The sequence below is a fragment of the Mastigoproctus giganteus genome, chromosome 5 (assembly GCF_048544385.1).
Source record: "Mastigoproctus giganteus isolate SK-2022 chromosome 5, ASM4854438v1, whole genome shotgun sequence".
Lineage (NCBI taxonomy): Eukaryota > Metazoa > Arthropoda > Arachnida > Uropygi > Thelyphonidae > Mastigoproctus > Mastigoproctus giganteus.
In genome coordinates, this window is record NC_143579.1 from 164,572,815 (window position 1) to 164,588,154 (window position 15,340).

The 15,340-nt window shown below is 36.3% G+C and overlaps 1 protein-coding gene across 4 annotated transcripts in view; it reads right to left on the bottom strand.

Moving 5' to 3' along the window:
- The window catches only part of Myo61F (unconventional myosin 61F), a 748,935-nt gene that overhangs the window by 149,038 nt on the left and 584,557 nt on the right, over positions 1 to 15,340 (bottom strand). For 3 of the 4 annotated variants that reach the window (XR_016546978.1, XM_090374260.1, XM_090374258.1), the window contains exons 20-21: positions 11,253 to 11,329; positions 1,775 to 1,843 (exon numbers count right to left, since the gene is read on the bottom strand). Coding sequence is in view for 3 of the 4 variants with exons in the window: in XM_090374260.1 (XP_090230386.1) it covers positions 1,775 to 1,843; positions 11,253 to 11,329 (146 nt within the window). In the remaining variant the exon portion in view is untranslated. The remainder of the gene's footprint in view (positions 1 to 1,774; positions 1,844 to 11,252; positions 11,330 to 15,340) is intronic. The other variant, XM_090374259.1, reaches the window with a different exon arrangement.

Here is a 15,340-nt window from a genome sequence, read left to right on the forward strand (position 1 = left end):
GTAAATCCCACTTCAGCACACTGTGATCACTGCCACCTAGTGGTTCATTTATCTGCAGATTCTTAATGCATGAAGAATCACTGCTGATAATCAAATCAAGAGTATTGCTCCCTCTAGTTGCCTCCCGAACATGCTGATGTAGAAAACAATCATCAAATAAATCCACAAAAGCCCTGCTAGTGTGTGAGTATCCAGCCCCCAAATTCCAGTCAATATCTGGGAAATTAAAATCTCCCATTATAAGACACTCTGATTTACTGGCCCATTCTATTTCCCTGTACAGTTCCTTATTATACTCATCAGAGTCATTAGGCCTATAGCACACTCCTACTATCAATTTTGATCTCCCAATGTTTATGTCACACCAAACTGACTCCACACTGCACTGTCCAGCGATGTCGACTGGCTTCACTTCCTTGGTTTTTATGTGTTTCTTAACTAATAGCATAACACCTCCCCCCTTCCTATCCTGTCTATCCTTTCTGTAGACGTTGTACTCCCCAAATTGCAGTTCCGCATCCCTTATATCTGTGTGACACCACGTCTCTGATATCCCAACAATATCTGCCTTCGATGTTTTGAGCAATACCTCAAATTCATCAAATTTATTTACTAAACTCCTAGCATTGGTGTACACGCAAGTATACCTGCACCTGTTTCTATTCTTAGCTACCCTAACACAACCCATGTGTTTACTTGTACCACAATGGCTCCCAGCAGTCTCTGAAATACCATGCATCTTGTTTTTCAGGCTTCTGCTCATTCTAATAGAAGCAGTGCAAGAATCTCTTTCACCTCTGCCAGTGGCTACTGTCAATCTATTGGTCTTTGTCTCCCCCCAAGCTAGCAGTTTTCCGACCCACCTAACACTGCCTCGATAGCATCAGCAAATATTCTTGCACCCTTTCTATTTAAGTGTATCCCATCCCTGTAGAAGCAATCTCTCCTGTTAACAAGTACAGTCCAGGCTGAAAAAAATTCTACCCCTTGAGCCTTGCACAATCTTTCCAGGGCCGAATTGATCGACAAGGCTCTCATCATATACTCCCTCCTATCGTGTCTGGGCAGAATTGCAGACACTTTCAAATTCAACCCTAATTCTCGGCTTTTGTTCAACAGTGACCTGTACTTGTTAAGTAATTCTGCCGGTCTCCTACTCTTAATATTATTAGTGCCAACGTGTACAACTATATCACCTTTTGTGCCCTTAAAAGATGATATTCGCTCTACAACATCATCAACCTTTGTCCCTGGCAGACATACCCTGGTCCTGTTCCACCTATCTTTTTTACAAAGCATGTTCCCCGTTTCCCTGACAATAGAGTCACCAGCAACTACTAGTTCCTTCGGGACCAGCGCATTCTGCCTTGGGGGTTGTCTCTGTGTCACGCGATGCCCAAGTGCAAGCTCTGGCGTTGATGTGGGCAGCTGAGAGCTTGATGGGCCCCTCAATTTAGTTTCTTCGAGGGCATCCACCCTGTCCTTCAAGCTCTCATATAGGCCCAAAAGAACGCCGAGTTGTTGCCTGATATCGATACACTCCTTGCATCGCGCACACACAAAGACATCCCCCTTGGCAGTATCATGTCCCGTACCTGATTGCTCTGCAAACATCAAGCAAACAGTGCATTTTATATTTTATATTTTATATCTTAAGATTATACATATAATAGTATAATCTTAAGTGCTCTTAGTATTATGCCTTGTTGTATTTATTTATTATAATATTCTTATATATAAAACTATTCAATCAGTTATGCATTTTTAAAATTACCTGCTCTTCTTATTTCCTGGTAGTGTTTTGCCTGAATATAACCTCGGAAATGAGCTTGGATTTTTGTGGCTAAGAAATAAAGTTGTTTATATATAACCATTAAAAACAGACAATGTATTACATATATAAAGATATCATGGTTAAATAAGAAGAGTACAATGACATTCCATTTAGTTAAGCCATAATTATAGTAATGTGTTATGGAATGATGTTTTCAGATTTATTATGCCATTTTTAACAGTGAAAAAAAATTACAAAAAATTGGAAAAATACAATAATAAATATAAATATATATGATATAAATAATAAATATATAAAAAGAAAGTGGTAATGTGTGGAAAAAAGATTTTACAAAGCCTTTTACTAGACTAATATCATTATTTTAAAGATTTTACTGGAGTAATATCATTATTGTTTAAATTTTTTTTAAAATGTAAATAACATAAATACAATAATATACAAAGTAATATTTCATTAGGAGCATAGAGATCTTTACATTTTGTTTAAATTTCTCTTTGTTATCAGAGTTCTTTTTTTTTTTTTTTTTTGTCAATTCAAAATGTTATGTTTTATTAAATTTGAATTTTTCAGAGTTGTCATATAGTTCTCTCTCTTTAGAATATAAAGGAGATAATAAAAAAGGCTATTCAATAGAGCAGTCTAATTATCTATTAGATTGCTTTATGTAATTTCAGAGAAAAATCATATTCGGGTTTACCCAAGCCACCTACTAAGTTACCAGCAGATGAGTCTTGAAGCATGCTGAACCACAAAGGGTGGGGGACCTTCAGCATGTTCTGAGACCCAACAATGCTATAGGCATAATGACTGTGATGTGTATTCCAAACAACTATACAAAGAAATACTGGGCCAGTAAATCAGAATGTCTAATAATAGGGGATTTTAACTTTCTGGATGTTGACTGGAATTTGTGGGTTGGTCACTCACATACTAGCAAGACATTTGTGCATTTATTGGATGATTGTTTTCTACAGTAACATGCTAAAGAAGCAACAAGAGGAAGCACTATTCTTGATCTGGTTATCAGCAGAGACTCTTCATTCATTAAGGATCTGCATGTAAGAGACCCGGTGGGTGGCACTGTTCACAGTCTACTGATGTGGAATTTACTTCAAGTATTACCGCAGGGTGTCACATCTGGTGAGTATGGGCTTGGCAAACCCAGGGTCCTGAGCTGGATATCATCATTCTTCTCTTTCTTGCTGATTCCCTTCTACTTCTCTCTCTCAGGGTAATGTGGGAATTTTTTTTTTTTTTTTTTTTGTCTGGTGCAGCATAAGCCTCAGGCTTCCTTGCACCATATGGCTAGTAATAATAATAATAATAATTACTAGTTGATGGCAAAGGGAAAGGCTTTTGTTTTCATAAGGGTGACTGCAGTGGTACCAAATGATGATATTAACAACAGAAAATTCTAAATGGGAAGCATTCAGGGGAAATAATCATAGATGTTAGGCTTTTTATAACAACTAAGAAATACTTCAAGGCTTAGATCTAAATGGATGATAGGTGAACTGATGAGATGTGGCAGAGAAGAAAAATTCATAGGATGCATATAAATTATCAAGTGGTACAGAAGCCTATGGAAGATAAAAATTAGCCTGAATCAAGTTACAAAGGAGGTTAGGCAAGCTAAGGCAGATTATGAGAAATCTCTGGCATTTTTCTTCTCTGCCACATGTCTCATTAGTTCATCTGACAACCATCAAGGTTTAGGCCTAAATGGTTGTCAGATGAACTAATGAGACATGTGGCAGAGAAGAAAAATGCATGGGATACATACAAATTAATGGGTGACATGGAAGCCTATGATAGATATAAGTTGGTCTGTAACCAAGTCACAAAGGAGATTAGGCAGGCAAAGGCAGACTACGAAAAATCCTTGGCAAAGGATGCAAAGAAAAACAGAAAAGAGTTCTTTACATACTTGAACTCGAGAAGGAAAGGGATGAATCAGATTGGTCCACTGGATATTGATGGTTCAACAGTTGAGAATCCTGCTCAGGTGGCTAACAATCTAAACGAGTATTTTGCATCTACATTCACGCATGAGGAGTTATTCAGGAAGGAGAATGATGTAGGTAAAGTAAACATTGGCAGTGAGCTGGATGATTTTGTAATAACTGAGAGGGAAGTGGAGGAGAGATTGTTGAGGATAAACATAAAAAAGGCACCTGGGGTGGATGGGATCTATCCAGTTATATTAAAGGAGGCAGCAAAGGAAGTATGCAAACCCCTAGCCATAATTATGAGAGCTTCTTTGGACTCAGGGGAGGTACCCATAGACTGGAGATGTGCAAATGTAACCCCAATTCACAAAGGAGGATCAAAGGCTGTCACAAGTAATTATAGACCTGTTAGTTTAACTTCTGTTCCAGGTAAATTAATGGAGGCACTGGTTAAAGAAGCACTGCAGGATCATCTAGACAAGAATTCAGTTATAGCTCAGACGCAGCATGGTTTTGTTAAGGGCAGGTCTTGCCTGACCAATTTGATTGGATACTATGATGTAGTCACAAAAGAACTGGATGCAGGGAATAACTTTAATATTATATATTTGGATCTTAGAAAGGCTTTTGATACTGTTGCACATGGAAGACTGCTGCACAAATTGGAGCAGTGTGGCATTGGAGGCAAATTGCTGCTATGGATAAGGGGATGGTTGAGTGGCAGAAGACAGAGAGTGGTAATCAATGGACACTGCTCAACGTGGACTAATGTTATTAGTGGAGTTCCTCAAGGTTCAGTGTTGGGTCCATTGTTGTTTTCGGTGTTTATGAATGATATTGATGATGGGATATCAAGTTTAATGTCTAAGTTTGCAGATGATACAAAGGTTGGCAGGGTCGTTAAGGACACTACTGACGCTATGCTGCTGCAACAGGATCTGGAAAGGTTGAACAGATGGGCTGAGAGGTGGCAAATGAAGTTTAACATTGACAAATGTAAAGTACTACATATGGGAAACAGTAACCCCAGAGCAATGTATCAACTCTGCGGTACTACACTGACAATGGTGGAGAATGAAAAGGACCTGGGGGTAATTGTGCAGGCAGATATGAAGTTCTCTGAGCAGTGCAGACAAGCTGCAAGAGTAGCTCATGGTGTCTTGTCAATGATATACAGGAATTTTTCTAGCAGGGATAAGGAGGTGATTATTCCCTTGTATAAGGCAATGGTTAGGCCACATCTTGAGTACTGTATACAGGTCTGGAGGCCTCATTTCAAGAAGGATGTAGAGCTGCTGGAACGGGTACAGAGAAGGGCAACAAGATTAGTAAATGGAACAAAGGGTTGCTCTTAAGAAGAAAGGCTTAAATTTTGCAAATTACAGAGTCTGGAGACTAGGCACCGGCGAGGTGATCTGATAGAGGTGTATAAGGCTTTGAATGGTTTGAGCATGCTCAATGCCAATGGGATTCTTCATCTTTCTCAGAATAATCACCTCAGAGGGCATAAATTCAAATTGAGGAAGGACGGATGTCGGATAGATGTGCAGAAATTTGCCTTTGGCCAGCGGGTGGTTGGTTGGTGGAACCGACTTCCATCACTTGTTGTTGAAGTTGATAGCCTAAACAAATTTAAAGCTCAACTGGACAGGTATTTCGAACGAACGGAGGGGTGAAATGGGAGAGGGGTTTTTTTTTTTTTTTTTTTTTGGCTGATGCTGAATAAGCTTGCTTTCTTGCATCATATGCCAATGCTAATGCTAATGCTAAGAATGCAAAGAACAACAGCAAAGAATTCTGTGCTTATATTAACAGTGAAAGAAAGGGGGTGAATCACATTGGACCACTTGAAATACGTATTTTGCATCTATATTCACAAATGAGGAATTCTTTATTTAAGGGGATGCCAGAAGTTTATCAAACTCTAAATGATTTTATGATAACAGAAAGTGGAAGAGAAATTTGTTGAAGCTAAACATAAAAAAAGGTGCCTGAGGTGGATGGGATCTATCCAGTTATATTAGGTAAAGTAGTAAATAAGGTAAGCAAATACTTAGCCATAATTATGAATGCTTCCTTGGATTCAGGGTCATCATCATCCCTATTAACTGGAGAAGTCAAATATACCCCTTATTCATAAAGAGGGAACAAAAGGCAACATGAGTAATTACAGACCTGTTAGCTTAATGTCTGTTCCTGGAAAAATAATGGAGTCACTGGTTAAAGAAGTAATGCAGGATCAGCTAGACAGAAATGCAATTATAGTGCAGTTACAGCATGGATATGTTAAGGGGCAATTTTATCTGAGTGGATACTATGATGCAGTAACAAAGGAACTGGATGCGAAATATAGGTTTCATATCATATACTTGGATTTCAGGAAGGCTTTTGATACTGCTGCACATAAAAGACTGCTATAAATACTGGAGAAATGTGGTATTAAGGGCAAGTTACTGCTAAAGATAAAAGAATAGATGAGTTGGAGAAGACAGAGAGCAGATATATCAATGGGCACTGCTCTTTGTGGACTAATGTTATAAGTGGAACACCCCAGAGTTACTGCTGAGCCCACTGTTTTCAATATTTATTAATGATGAAGCTATATCAGGCTTAATGGTTACATTTGTAGATAATACTTAGGTTGCCAGGGCAGTTAATGACAATAATCAAGATAAGCTATTGCAACAAGATCTAGCAAAATTAGGCCAATGGGTTGAGAAATGGGCAGTTGAAGTTTAACATTGACAAATGCAAGATATTGCATACACATGGGTAGCAGTAATAACATATTAACATACCAACTGTATGGCACTACACTCAGTGTAGTTGATATGAAAGAGATCTGGGAGCATTTCTGCAATCAGATATGAAGTTCTCTGAGCAATGCAGACTGGCTGTCAGCTCAACCTGGGGTTTTGTCAATGATATACAGGAACTTTGCTAGCAGGGATGAGGAGGTTATTACCCCTTTGTACAAGATGATGGTTAGGATGCACATTGTGTACTGTATACTGGAGGCCTCATTTTATTAAGGATGTAGATCTGCTGGAACAGGTGCTATTGTTATTTGTTTGCTATTTGGTTTTTAGGAGCATTAGCAACTAAGGCCATATTGCTCCAGAGATATGTGGTGGTTATTCCCCGACCTTTCCATATTTGGTGGGCACGGGCTTGAATCCCGGTCTAATCAAGAAGTGTGTGCTGTGCACTGCTGCTCCTGCCCACCGAGGTGCCTGGAACAGGTGCAGGGAAGGGCAACAAGATTGCCAAAGGTTATCGGTTCTGCAAATTGCAGTGTCTAGTGACTAGGTGCAGGCAAAGGAGATCTGATTGAGGTGTGTTAGGCCTTGAATTGACTGAGTAAGCTCAATGTTGATGGTATTCTTCCTCTTGCTGAGATCACACACACACGCACGCACGCACACACACACACACACGTGCGTGCAGGCAGTGTTGTTGTAGTTTGAATAAATATTTATTTAAATAAATATTTAAATAAAACTTCCATCTGTTGTTGTAGTTTGAATAAATTCAAGGAGTATGGACAGGTGAGGTGGGTAGTTTGAGATTTTTTTTTGCTGGTGCTCTATAAGCTTTCTTGCATCATTTGCCACTTCTAATAATTACCACTACTAACACAAATAGGGTTTAACAGCATGTAAAATATTAAATACTGTTCTGTACTGGAGGGTTTGTTTTTTCCTAATTTTAATCAGCAGTAAATACTCTATAATATGGATAAGAAAAATCAAATCAGAAACACACAATCATTAGAATCTTCTTCTTGGATTTCTATTTTGTATGAGTGGTTATTCTTGACCTAGCTTTTATTATTTTATTTATTTATTTATTTTTTTATTATTATTATTATTATTTTTTTTTTTTTTTAGAATCAAAAATCAAATTTTAGGGGACACATTCTGGAAAGAAGCATTTCCAATTTTTCTTGCAAAGTTGAAAGAGAATTTGGAATTGCTTCTTCAGTGTTGTCTACAACCTTAAAAGATCATGCCAAAATTACAGATAAAATAAAAGTTAGTACCTTGGGCTCAAAACAAATAAAAATTCACAGTACAATGATTAGAAGGCTGTTTTTTCTTTGTTTAAAAACAATTGAGCATGAAATATCCCTGTTCGTAGTCTAATCACCTAAGAAAACATTGTGAAATATAGCAAAATTGCTTGGACATAATAATTTCTAAGCGAGTGTTGGCTGGCTCAATAGATTTTAGGATTGATATGGAATCTTAACAAGAGCTAGCTGTGGAAAAGAAAGTGATGTTCTGCAGGCCAAGGAATGAGTATGCAAGAAAAAAAAATTACTTGCTAATTACAATCTTGATGTTTTGATTTTTAAAGGCTCGAAACAAAACCATTAACTAAATAAAATAGGCTACATTTCAGATTTCAGAACATAGAAATCCATTTTCTGGCCTGGATTTTTGGGTTCTATAAAATTATGTATAAAGAGAAGATTGACAATACCTGACATGAAAACAATTCTATAGTTAGAGTTTTAAATTAAATTTTGAATTATTAAACATATCTGCTCTGGTTATCTGAGGATGTACAATACAATATGCTTGTTGAGAAATTCTTCAACTGGACATTTTAAACACTATATATATATATATATATATAACAAAAACCTTTAATAAATGACATTTACAAACATGCAGTGCAGCCATGGTAATAACAAACTTGTGAGCAGGTGCATTGTCCTGGTAAAACAAGATTCCTTTGCTGAGTTTTCTTTGGCATTTGTCTTTGATGTGTTCACACAAATACCTTTCAAGGTCTGTATAATATACCCCTATGACTATCTGGGTTACAAACAGTCACAGGAGCATCATATTATTATTATTATCCACATTGTGCAAGGAAGCTTGAGGCTTATGCTGCACTGGCCAAAAAAAAATTTGCCAGCATCCTGAGAGAGAGAGAGAGAGAGAGAGAGAGAGAAGAATGATGATATCCAGCTCAGGATCCTGGGTGTGCCAAGCCCATACTCACCAGATGTGAGCCCCAAGGTGTGGCTATTAAATAATGAGATTGTGTGTGCAGCCACTGCACACCACCTGTGAAACAAGGTGAGTACCCAAAAAATGTTATCAGCTGATGCAAAGTGGTTGTGATGAGTGGCAGAGATCCTTTGATCTTGAACTTTTCCCTAGTTGTCTGCCAAGTCACATTCCAGCACACTCATTCACTTTGCAGTGAGATAGATTTTCATTACCTTGTGTTTTTGCAGTTTGCCAAAAATATGACAGGTAAAAGAATCTAACAATGAATCAACCTCAAAATTTTAACAAAACTAAAGAAAACACCAACTGAAAGCTATGAGTTGTTACATCAAGTTTATGGGATGTCAAGAGCTTGTATGTTTAAATGGTATAAAAGATTTTTTAGAAGAATTTTTTAAAAGATTTTTTAGACTGTGGAGGACTATGAACAACCAGGCCATCTGGTATCCATGAAAACTGATGAAAATGTGGACATTGATTAGAAATGATTGTCATTTAAGCATTACAATGGTTGCATCAGTACAGACAAAAAAAAAAAAAAAAAAAAAAAACAGTTAGACAAATTTTAACTGAAAAAAGTGCCTGCCAAGATGGTGCCAAAAATTTTGAATGAACTTCAAAGAATGAGAAGACTCAGACTCCAAGTTTGTGAAGATGTTTTGAAAAAGATCCAGTACAACCTAGAAACTAAGACAGTCAATGCAATAGAAAACAAAACAATCAATCTCCCAGATTAAAAAAAAGCAAGTATGTCAAAATCAAAAGTGAAAACCACGCTTTTTTGTTTTCTTTGATATTAAAGGAATAATTATGGTTGAATATGTCCCACAAATCAGACTGTCAATCAAACATACTACATTGAAGTTCTCACAAGGCTGCATGAAAAAATTCAAAGGGAAGCAACCTGAATTATGGAAGGATGATCGGATGCTCCATCAAGATAATACTCAGCACACAATGCACTCTCTGTTTGTCAGTTTCTAGCCAAAAAATTCTGGTGTGTGAACATGCACCCTAATTGCTAGACCTAGCCCCTTGTGACTTTTTCTTCTCTAAACTGAAAAGTGTATTTAAAGGAACCCGTTTTTAGTCAATTTAAGATATTCAGAAAAAAAAAAAAAAACCCAAGTGTTAAAAGGGCTTATAGAAGATGGCTTCCAGAAATGTTTCTGTGCTTGGAGGAGTGTGTCCAAGCTCAAGGCAATTATTTTGAAGGGGATAACTTGTAAGGTACAAAAATGTTTCATTATATTTATTTTATTCCAACAGTTTCATTTTTGAATAGCCACACCTTGTATTTGGTACCTATATACCAAAAGCTCTGGGACTGACGGTCAGTTCTAAAGTGTTTGGTACACAGGTTTTATGTTGCCTGGACAATATGGTACGAAAGCTGTAGCATGTATGAAAGGTACAACCAGCTTAATAGGGTTGTGTTGATATCAGATATCCCATATTATCTTTCATCAGAGTCACTGCAGTGTGACCACATTCTACCAAATAGCACTTCACTGTACTATTCTGTGGATGGCTGATTTCCACTGTGCCAACCTATAATTAGTGAAATGGGGAGCATGTGCATATTTTCTACATTCTGCAATTTCAAACTGAACCTCTGCTTCACTTCTATATCTAAAAAAGTCAAGGCATCATAGCACCATCCACCTTTTGTTATGTAAATCTTGTCAGATGGTATGTACACAGACCTGAAATTGGTGAACTGGGCAGAATACACAGGTTTTCTTTCTGCACTCTGAAGTTGAATGTGCTCTCTCTCTCTCTCTCTCTCTCTCTCTCTCTCTCTCTCTCACCACTATTAACTCATGCACCTAGAAGATGAGAGATACCATCCACTTCATTACTGTGACTTACAGAAATTGAAAGGAAGAAATATCTTCTATTCTAAAATATTTGTACATATCAGTAATGAGGTGGTGAATGGCATCAGAAATGTTATTGCATGTTACAGTTCATTGTTATACAAAAGGATAATGTGAATTGTTAAGTGATACAGCAAATTTAGAGATACACTGTGTAATGCTGTCAGTAGTCTAAAATATACTGCATAAATTGGTGAACTGGGCAGAATACACAGGTTTTCTTTCTGCACTCTGAAGTTGAATGTGCTCTCTCTCTCTCTCTCTCTCTCTCTCTCTCTCTCTCTCTCTCTCTCTCTCTCTCTCTCTCTCTCACCACTATTAACTCATGCACCTAGAAGATGAGAGATACCATCCACTTCATTACTGTGACTTACAGAAATTGAAAGGAAGAAATATCTTCTATTCTAAAATATTTGTACATATCAGTAATGAGGTGCTGAATGGCATCAGAAATGTTATTGCATGTTACAGTTCATTGTTATACAAAAGGATAATGTGAATTGTTAAGTGATACAGCAAATTTAGAGATACACTGTGTAATGCTGTCAGTAGTCTAAAATATACTGCATAAATTTAAACTAAAATGATACAGAACATGTCTTACCTAAGTCATGTTTTTTGTACTGAAATGCATCTTCTGTTTCAAAAAGTGTTTTTGGAAATCTAATGAAAAGTTTTGTTCTGTAATTACAAGAAAATGATTTAAAAATTCTTAAAGGAGTAATCTGCTTGTTAATTTGCTAAATAATATTATTTATTAATGAAAACAGTAATCAAAAAAGTTATATCCTGTAAAATTATAACAAATAGCATATCTAACCAATTTTAATCCTTATTTCAGCTAAAACCAGAAGTTTCACATTTTAAATACATTAACATGCTAAGTTATATTTTGTCCAGACAATATAGCAAAGACTAACATAAAGTGACTGGATTTTTTCTGTGTTGTCTGACCCAGGAAAAAACAAATCATCAAATCCTACTGTTTGTGTATGCATATGAATACACACTTCACTGAAATTCATTGAAGTCACCAAATTCACATCATGAAAGGCAACACACTAGTGAAACAGTACTGACTCAAGTATAAGACTAGCTAGCAATAGTTAAAGTACCTTTTATTCCCACGTCTCCCTTTTCATTACTGTATTTATTAAAAATAGTATTGTGGAAAAAAAAAAGAAACAACAATTGAAAATGAAAGCAAATAACACAACAAATGTTAATTTTAAAAAAATGAACGTTCTGCATCTAATATCAGCAGATCAACAGTGAAATATCTAAATATCAAAATATCATTTATCTGAAAATCAGATAATTCATATTATCACTTAATTTAAAGTCAATAATATCTCAGATCTGGAGAGATACAATTTTGAATACATTATAATGTAGATAATTCAAAATTATGCTAATTCGTTATTCAAAGTCATCATTTAGCATGCATTCTAATCTACATATATTATATAAAAAGTTAACATCAGCTGAAGTCAGTACAGAATATTTAGGCTGCTAGTTTTATGACATCAAGCAAAATGTAGAAGTATGTACAGGAACTCAATTTTCCAATAAGAACAATGTGATCAAGCTGCAGGTGAAATGAAAACTAAGAAAATAAACAATGCTATCCCTACCTCTCAGTTATAGTTCACCAAAACAAAAAATCTTTTAACCTGCTCTTAGTACTTTTATTTAGTAGTCAGATGGGCAGGAGCAGCACACGTTTCCTGATTAGACTGGGGTTTGAGCCCGTGACCACCAAATACGGAGGATGCGGAAGGTCAGTGAATGACCACCGCATGTCCCCAGCCCGGATAAAGGGTAAGGGTTGGCATCAGGAAGGGCATCCGGCCATAAAAATTTCATGCCAAAACAGTAAAAAAAAAAAAAAAAAGGTGACCTCATATTATATATATACAGGGTGATTCACTACCAGTGCGACAAACTTGCAGGAGGTGTAGGGGCACAAAGACAAATGAATCGGAATCACATAGCATTGCAGGGTCCGAAATGCCTTCGTCATGCGGTAGAGGATGTTGAATGGGAGGTCGCGTGAACAGCGATCCCGCTGGAAGTCAGCATTTGCGAACCGTTTCTGTTGAAGAAACCAAGTAGCAAAAGTCCTCCAGAGTGGATAATCCGCGGGCTCCAATGATTGGACGAGTTGCAGATGGTATGAACTCATTTGGTTTGTTCACAGTATCCTCCATACAGTGGATTTGGAAATACCCAATCGTTGGCCTATCGCTCGAGTACTCGTACTCAGATTGCCTTCTGCAAGACGTAGGACATTCTCCTCATTGTCTGGCATCCTCGTCATTCGCTCTCGATTCATGGTACCTCTTGTGAAACAACCAGTCTCACGTAACCTTCTGTGCACACGTGCGAAAATCGTATGATGAGGAGCACGCCTGTGCGGGAAACGTTCCTGGTACTAGTGCAGAGCGGCGCGCCCATTACAGTCCACAGCTCCATACACGAGGTGCATGTCGGCCAGTTCAACGTTTGAATACTCGTCCATCCTACTGCCTCGGAAACCAGATCGCAAATGCTGACTTCCAGCGGGATTGCTGTTCACGCGACCTCCCGTTCAACGTCCTCTACTGCATGACGAAGGCATTTCGGACCCTGCAATGCTATGTGATTCCGATTCATCTTTGTGTCCCCTACACCTCCTGCAAGTTTGTCGCACTGGTAGTGAATCACCCTGTATATATATACATATATATATAATGAGAAATAGGCAAGGGCAAAAAAAAAAAGAAAAAGTACTTTTATTTAGAGCTAACTTCATCTTTTCAGCAGCACCAGTACCAAACTATTTTCAAATAAATGAGAGCTTGGGAAAACTTCATGAAGAATTAGAACATTATTCATAACATAAAAGGTGGTAGATGACTTTCATCAACTGGTGAAATACCACCACTTTGCTTATTGGAGGCTTGAAGTGGTGAAACCCATGTTTAGTCTCTAGAGCAAAGTTCCTGGCACCCCCCTCCTCCTATACTTCTCCTTCAACCCATGCATGGTACTAAGTACTATAGGTTTTGATAACTTTCGTGTTTGGGGTTTTCATAAAAAAAAAAAAAAAAAAAAATATTGTGAAACTATTTTTGTGTATAATTTCAGTGGGATATTTTTATCTCCTTTTGTTCAGAACTGGTACTATTTTCCCATTTGGTATATATATTTTCTGTATTACTTATAACTGCAAAGAGTTTGGCTATTTCTTCTAATAATTCTCCTGATATTTAAGAAGTTCACTGTTAATTTTATCAATGCCAATTATTCCAATCTAAAAAAAATTGGAACAATTTTATAGATTTTCTATATATTTTTGTACTTCTATTTTAGAGATATAAAACCTGTTATCATTTTAACTTTGTTAAAATATTTTGTTATATTCCTATGCTCTGCATAAAAATGTTTTCCAAAAATTAAAAAAAAAAAAAAAAAAAATTGTTTTGTTACATTCTAAGTGACCACTACTGGGTTAATTTTTCACCGTAAATTAAAATGAACTCATTCATTTAATAAGTTCATTTTAATATATTTTATTTAAAAAGCAAAAGAGAAGCCACAGAAGTTTGAAAACATTTTGAACACATTGATCAATGTATGACTTCTGAAACATGAGTGGACTTGTGGGGATTGACTCAATCTCCAAAATTTAAATGCTTAAAAAAAAGCCATTTATAGTTTTGCTACACTTTTCTAGCATACATAAGTCATAATTTCTGCTTTAAATGTCGTCAAATTTTTAAATTTCATTGTGATGTATGTGGACATGAGTATACAGCTTTGCAGATTAAGCCACTACACTACACTACACTACACGACACTACCATGAAAAATGAACCAATAGTATCCCTCTAGTGGTAGTGCTCCTGGTACTAACGACCTAACTTGTCATAATTTTCTAATTTCTGAAATAATTTTGTTTTTTTCACGTTTTCATATCAATAATTCATCTTTTCTTAATATACTGCAATACTTGTATGCTATTTTTTCAGAAGTCTGTTTTTTACACCTTTTATTTAAAAAAACAAAAAAATTTATATTTAATTTTCTTAAATTAAAAAATAACATTATAGGTATAAAACAAATAACAAAATATTAGCCTCTCATTTTTTTAATTTAAAAACCATTAAATACAAAATTTCAAATACGCACATATAATTCTACTTATTTTGTGTCTATAAACAGAAAAAAATTTCTAAAAAATATATGGATAACATATACTATTATTTATTTACTTCCATCCTCAATTTTTTAAAAAATTTATTTCCAATTTAGTGTGCTCTTACTCTCTTTTCTGTGTAACTATCACCTTTTGGGTTTTTGTAGTGAAAAAAAAAATTACTGCATTGCACATTGGACATTGCAAAGTATATTTTTTGTCACTTTTTATTTTAAACAGCTTATATATACATATCAGTTACTTAATAAAGTTATATTTTATATATAACTTCTTGATTTATCACATTTCCTTTAGGCAAAGGTAAAGAAAGCCAACACGAGAACGACGAGTAAAGTTGGATAACTTACGCTGAAAATTAGTTCCCCGATACGGCACTCTAGCACTGCTCGCTCGGTAAACAGACAGTAGGTGTTATTGGTCGAGAACAATATATTGATTGACAGGTAGGCATGGCAAACGATGTGCTGAGTGGTGCGCAAACACAACATACG